We start from the raw sequence: 7,116 nt of genomic DNA, 5'->3' as shown, positions 1-7,116 counted from the left end.
GGATGTGTACCCTTGGGAAGGAGGGCAGTTTCCTGCACACAGAATCACCCTAACATCCAACAAGAGGCCCTTGGAGCTCCCTTAGCAAAGACCACCTCTCCATTCAACTCTGTGCCTGGCTGCCCACTAATCATTTATTGCAAAGAAGTCTCATCGCTCCAGTAAGACAGCCCAAACTCCCTGTGGAGCTTAACCAACCAGCTGGTCCTCATTAAAACCCTCTGGACCTGAATCTCCCCCACCCTTCCTGGCCTCACCTTCACCCCTGCATTCCAGCAGCAGGCCCAGGGGATCAGAGCCCCAGAGGATCAGAGCTGTCCAGGCCACTCACTTCTCTTTACTCTCCTAAGAGCTGGATTGGCAGGTTCTTTTTTTTTTTTTTTAATTTTTTTATTTTATGGAAACCTCTTTTATTTATAAAGAATTATAAATAACAAGCGATTGTCTTGCCTAATCCTTTTAAACACCACTGAGACTGACAGGCTGGAGAATATTAGCTTCATTTTACAGGCACGACTGTAAACCCTGTTCCCATATGTAGTATAAGACAGTGTAGTATAAGCCCTAGACTTCCATACTCACAACTGCCTTTTTCCCTAGGCTTTGTGATACATCATTTTAAAGTAATTTGATTTCACAATGCTTTACGGGATGAATAACATCATCCTTGGCAGGTTAACTTCGAAGCCAACCAACCTAATTAATTACCTCATAACCTGGCATATTTTAAGGCACTGTTATACCTCTAAATCAATTTCATAGCTGTGTCTGAGGACCCCTTGAGCAAAAATTGCAGCAGAGCTGATCTGAAAGGACCAGGGAATACAATGGTCAATCACGTTTTCTAGTTTAATCTAGGCCTGGTACATCCTCACCAATTGCTCAGATGGCAAGCTGGGGCAACTAAGGGAAGGGAGCAGAGGGAAGGCCCACTTAGGGATGGACAGTGACAAAAAACACAAAACACAAGTGGTATCAATGTCCCCAGAAGCCTTTTTATTGCTCCGCTACATCTGTACCAGCAGGACAAAGGACAATAGTTCTGGAGTCCAGAATGTGCAAAGATCAATTAACCTACCTAATTGGGGCCTAAAAAGCCATATAGTGCTAATTGCACCCATGCCAAATCAAGAAAATCATTCATTCCTTCCTGATATGGGTTTTACAGAGATGGCTGATTTTCAGAGAAATCAGGAACTTCCATCCTGAAGCCCAGGGGGAAGGGTTGGGCATTTCCCAGAGTTATAGATGGTGCAGGAGAAACACAGTCTGCCCCATAAAAGGAAAGAGTTGTCTTGGTAAGCTTTTGTCTCCTACGGGACATGGAACTAGAGACTAGCAAGATCAGGGCCTGGGTGGTCTGAAAAGAACGACTTCCTCACATAAGGTACATAGGTCTCTGAGAAGGGTCTATGAACACCCTAAAACTGCAAGTAAAATTTTGAATATATGTATGTTTTCCTAGTGAAGGAGTCCTTCACTCTTAAATCCTGAGGTAGAAGAAAGGACTTAGAGCCAATTAAGCGTGAGAGCTCTCAAAGCCATTACTCAAAAGTTGAAACATGGACTCAGAAAAAAAGACAACTGAGCTGTTTTTGTGTTCTTGTTCCTAATTGTATTTCAAGTATTTTCAAGGCAAGGCCCCAGGGACTCCCAGATTCAGGTATGCCCCTGGACTTGGTCCGCTGCTGCAGGAGTCTTGGGGAGCCTTGTATACATGCTTGCATTATTTATTCACCAACACTGAACCCCAGGATAGAAAGATGTGACCAAGTGGGACTCCTTCCTGCATGACATATGTCGACTTCAGAGGCAGTGGCAGCCAATGTGGAGAACACCGTAGTTTTTCCTTGGAAATGAACTGTGATGAGAGGTGCCTGCCATGAACATAACCTTCTGACTTTTCCCTGACCCTTCCCTTCCAGTGTTTGAAGAAAGAGCCCCCAAATAATCATCTCTGAAGATACTTGATAACAATTCCAAAAACAAAAACATGTGCTTCCCATGCATTGGGCTTTCAGATATTCTGGGTCTAATTCAGCTGGTGGATAAGCTGATTGATGCATTCACCCTGATAACCAGGTAAGCCCATCTCCTTGAGGAAGCCTACTCCATTTTTGGTAGCGTGGTGACTCACTGAGAGCTGGAAAGGGTGCAAGAACCATGAAATCTGGAAATGCTTTCCAGGGAAGGCAGTTTCATGAATGAGGTCTTTCAAGCAAATGACACCAAACCTCCCCAGGTGGTTCTCAATCACTGGGTTGTCTGTCAGAAGGATGGTCTTATTCTTGATATTGGCTTGTCCACATTTCAAGATAAGTTCCCAAGCAGACTTCAGATTTGAAAATCCCCAAGTTACATAAGGCTCCACAATACGCAGCATTTTTAATCCTTGGGGGTTGACTTTGACAAAGACGCCTCTAAAATTTTTCTTCAGGCAAAGCCTTGCAGTGGTCCTCTGCATCAGTGAACTCACCCCATCAATCCTTTAGATATGTACAACAAAGGCTAAGGAGTGTTTATCTGCCAATTCCAAAGCATGAATTTTCACTTCTAGTCTTCTGAGATGCACACTGTCACATTTCTGCTGCCAGGAATCATATAGGAACAATTCCAATTGCTCACACCTGAGCCCTTTTCCTTTTCTCTGCTCCTTCTTTGCCAAAAGTGCCTGCTTTGCCTGGGTGGCTTTAAGAACTTGATAAACTTTCCTCTTTTTCAGGAGATTTTATGGAACCAAAGGGACTTTTCTTTGTTCTTGCTTTGCCATCTTTCTAGAGCTGCAGCTATTGATCTGGGTTGGCAGGTTCTAACAGAGAAAAATGAGAGCTTCTGAGTCTACAGATTTGACTGACATCCTAGCCAAAACTACCAGGAGTTTCTGGAGGTAAGCAGGAACTCACCATTAGCAAGTTCTCTAATGAGGGTACTCGGTAGAGTTCTCCTGTGGGAGATATTCATTTGTAAGGCTTCAGTCAGACCATGGCTCTCATGCAGAATAGGAAATTGCTAAGAATAGTATCTGAGAAGAGTCTTTGTCAGGAGCCTCTATGCTTCTGGGGTCCCGGTTACCTCGCCTAGGCAGGTGACTAGATCAGGTGACCTGGTCAGGTACCTTCCAATTCTATTCTTAGGTGCAATATTAGACCATCTCATTCATCCCATGAAAGACAGTGATATGGATTTGGAGTCAAAAGTCCCACAATTCTCATCCTGACTCTGGTGCTTACTAACTGGGTGATCTTGGGTAAGTCACTTACTGCCTCTAATTTTGTCTGTAAAATGGGGACAATAATATCTTTGAGATCCCACATGTGCACTATATAGTTTATAGTTTATAAACTATAAAGCACTATTCAAATGTTTCTGATTATTAATAGGTCATCATGGCTGTAATTTTTTTTAACTTCTCTTTAAATAAGTAAATGCTTATGGTTGATATCACAAAAAAATTATCATAGCTGATAGATTTGCTGTTAACTCCTCTCTGATGCCCTGTCACTGCCTCCTGACCTGTGGACCCAAGGAAGCTCAGTAGTAAATGCTGATCTCAGGGTGAGGCGGGTGGTCTAGGCTCTAGGAACATAGGGTGAGGCTATTTTGCCACCCATCAGAACATCTTCCGTGTTGCTTCTGTAATCTGACAGCAAACTCCCGAGAACCTCTTCCCCAGGTAATAAAATGACAGCAAATTGAAACCTTTATTTTTTTAGTACATTTCATATAAAGAAACAGACCCTCCAGTAATGAACAGTCATTTGTACAACTCCTCCAAAAATATGCTGATAAACTCACAAAGTTCTGTTATTGCTAAACACTGATTGCATTTCCTGGGGTGAGCACCATAAAAAAAAAAATTCATTGCCATTTTCAGAAACAAGATGCCCATTGCATTTTAATTGCTAGAGAGAAGAGACTTAACCAGGAAAATGCTAACTGGGCATAAACTCAGAAAGAGAGCTCCCCAAGTCAAAAGGCCCAGCTCGAAAACAAGGGCCAAGAAGGAGAGCTGGACCCTGGGGGAAACAACACCTTGCTCAAGGGAGCAGCAACTCAAGTGGTTCTCAGACTCCAGACCTTAGAGCATCCAGATGGCTAAGGCTTTCATTGCAGATTTAACAAATGTAAAGAATTAGACAAACACTTGCCAAAATTCTAGAGTAGAAGAGCAGGAATCAGCACTAAAGCTCCAAGAAACATGTATAGAAGAAAAGTTGTAATTCTATTCTATAATGTATATAGGATGTGTGTGTGTGTGTGTGTGAGAGAGACAGAGAGAGAGAGAGAGAGAGAGAGAGAGAGAGAGAGAGAGAGAGAGAGAGAAACTAGACAGAGATCACACATCATTTTAAGAACACCTTGGACCAGTTCACAGAACTGTCACCTTAAAACCAACACCTTAGACGGATTCCAACCTCCTTGTTTTCCAGTGTCCATGCAGGGCCAGCCAGGGTTGGGTGAGAACCGGAAGTGGGTAAAACCAATGTGAAATGGTGAGGATCCAGACTCCCAAGGGCTTAATCTGGGTTGGGCCTAGTCTTGACTCCATCTGCCCAGGAGCCTCTGAGCCAGGGAATCCTTTAGGAAGGTACTTAGCCCACCCAAGGACACAGGGAGAAGGCAGGCCTGGGGGCATCCCTGAGCACCCTCCCAATAGATGCAAACAGGGGCTGGGTAGGGGAGAGAGTAGGTGTACAGGCCTCCAGCTGCTTCCAGCTGCCTCTTCATCTCTAGCTCCTGCCTCTCTCCTCCTCCTCATTCCTCAACTCCTCCGCCATTCCCAACCCAGGCTCCCCTCCTGTCACTGATTCTCTCTTGGAAGAAAGAAGGACTCTGAAATCAGGGCCTGAGAGGAGAGGCCTGGTGGTCCAGCCGCTGGCCTTAGGGGGACACAGTCTCTGTCACGCAGGTAGGATATCCACACTTTCGGCATCAGAGGCTGCGGCTTCTCCTCCGTCTAGTTACTCCTCCACCTAGTGGACCTGCTGGAGACCCCAGGAAACATGAGGGTGGTGTGCAGTGAAGGGGAGGAGACAACAGGACCTAGAGGAGGGAGTCCTAGACTGAAAGAGAAAGGAGCCAGGCTCACAGCATGGCTCTATGACACACTGAAAAAGTAACATTTTTTTTTGAGTCAGGGTCTCACTGTCACCAGGCTGGAAGGCAGTGGCACAATCATGGCTCACTGCAGCCTCAACCTCCTGGGCTCAGGTGATCCTTCTGCCTTGGCCTCCTGAGTAGCCAGGACAACAGGTGGGCATCACCACACCTGGCTAAGTTTGTGGGGGGGGTTTGTTTTTGTTTTTGTAGAGATGAGATCTCGCTCGATTGCCTAGGCTGGTCTCAAACTCATAGGCTCAAGCAATCCTCCCACCTCAGCCTCCCAAAGCTCTGGAGTTGCAGTAAATCCTTTAACCATTCAGATCCTTGATTTTCACTTCTATCAAATGGGGCTAAAAAAACCTTTTTTTTGTTAGATGTGAACGAGAAGATAGACACATACATCTCCTGTAAACTCTAAAGTTTATCATCTGCCACTCACCCCGGAGCTCAACCTTGGAGTAAGTTGCTTCTCATTGTCACGCTCTGCATTTGTAAAATACTTCATACAAATCGTGTGTTTTGGTGTGTTTTGATACACATGCTCTCTCTTGGCCCTCCCATTGAACAACTTGCCCGGGATCACATAATAATTTACTTAGATGCGGAAACCAAACTGCTAAATGCAGTACTGTCTCCGCAGTGCAGGAAATGTGGCCACTAGTAACTACATTAGAGACCAGGCATGAATGATGAAAGGAGATTAACACTACAGAGTACTCACCCTAAGCCCAGCACTGGGTTAGGCATTGTAAGGGTCTTATCTCATTTAATCATCACAATAGCATATAAGGTAGCCACAATGATTATTATCAGGAAACAGGTTTACCAAGGTTAGGAACCTGCCAAAGCTCAAACAGGAAAGGGCAGATCTGGGATACATACTCATATCTATCCTTGCCCAGTTAATGTTTTTTTTCTTTCTTTCTTTCTTTTGAGTCAGTCTCACTCTTTTGCCCAGGAGTGCAGTGGCATGATTACCACTACCACAGCCTCAACCTGTGGGGCTCATGAGATCCTTCTGCCTCGGTCTTCCAAGTAGCTGGGACTCCAGGCATGTGCCACTACCCCCAGCTAATTTTTTAATTTATTATAGAGATGTGGTCTCTCCATGTTGCCCAGGCTGGTCTCGAACTCCTGGGTTCAGGCAGTCCTCTTGCCTCAGCCTCCCAAAGTGCCAGGATTACCGGCATGAGCCACCACACCCAGTCCAGTTAATGCTTAACTTAATAGATGTTCAGTGGATTCAATGTTATAAGCATCATTTCTTCCTCTGCCCCGTCTAGGGAACATTTCCTAATCCCCTTCCTGGCCCTCAGCAGTGCCTAGGCCTAGGGGTGAGGTTCACAACATCTGAGAAGCAAATCCTTTAGAAACTTCCCTGCCCAGCGTGCCCCCACACTCACCCAAGCAGTGTCGTGGATCCAGTCCAGGAACTCAGCTACCTTGGCGTAGACACCCGGGTGATTAGGTTCTGCGCAGCCACGACCCCAGCTGACCACCCCCACCAGGCGCCATGTGCCCCCATCTGGGCAAACCAAGGGGCCCCCGCTATCCCCCTGAGGAATCCAGGCATGGAGACACAGAGAAACAGCCAGTTAGTCCTCTAGTGCAGGAGCCCCAGACCTCCTTGGGGGCATGGTGGCTCCTCCCCAGACCCCTCCTACTTCCAGCTGGGACACCTGACCTCGCCCCTCTCTAATCCCTTGGCATGAGCTCCTAGGTGGCCTCCCTCCTACAGAGGCCTTCTCATGCCACCGACATTCAAACCAGGAGGCCAAGCCATAGCAGGCCCCCTACGCCCTCCCTCCAGCATGGGCCACACCTGGCATGCATCAGCCCTCCCGTCCAGGTAGCCGGCACACAGCATGCGGGCAGTGAGGGCTCCACTGTATACGCAGGAGCTGTTGCAGAGCTGGGTGCTGAGCAGGGGTGCCACCGTGTCCTGGAGCGTGTCTGAGCTGTGGGCTGCAGGGGACACCAAGAAAGGCTGCAGGGCACAGAGTAAGGCCCCAG

The 7,116-nt window shown here is 46.6% G+C and overlaps 1 protein-coding gene and 1 pseudogene across 1 annotated transcript in view; both read right to left on the bottom strand.

The window, feature by feature from the left end:
- Positions 1-2,032: 2,032 nt before the first annotated feature.
- LOC103275984 lies at positions 2,033-2,788 on the bottom strand (annotated as a pseudogene).
- A 2,255-nt stretch (positions 2,789-5,043) lies between these two features.
- Positions 5,044-7,116, bottom strand: part of TMPRSS5 (transmembrane protease, serine 5) — a 43,630-nt gene continuing 41,557 nt past the window's right edge. Inside the window, exons 12-14 of the mRNA XM_021706330.1 lie at positions 6,926-7,068; positions 6,507-6,659; positions 5,044-5,058 (exon numbers count right to left, since the gene is read on the bottom strand). Of these exons, the coding sequence (XP_021562005.1) occupies positions 5,044-5,058; positions 6,507-6,659; positions 6,926-7,068 (311 nt within the window). The remainder of the gene's footprint in view (positions 5,059-6,506; positions 6,660-6,925; positions 7,069-7,116) is intronic.

Source organism: Carlito syrichta, unplaced genomic scaffold (assembly GCF_000164805.1).
Source record: "Carlito syrichta isolate Samal-C Ts95f unplaced genomic scaffold, Tarsius_syrichta-2.0.1 Scaffold115681, whole genome shotgun sequence".
In the NCBI taxonomy this organism is placed as follows: domain Eukaryota; kingdom Metazoa; phylum Chordata; class Mammalia; order Primates; family Tarsiidae; genus Carlito; species Carlito syrichta.
This window is presented reverse-complemented; position numbering and strand designations above follow the sequence as displayed.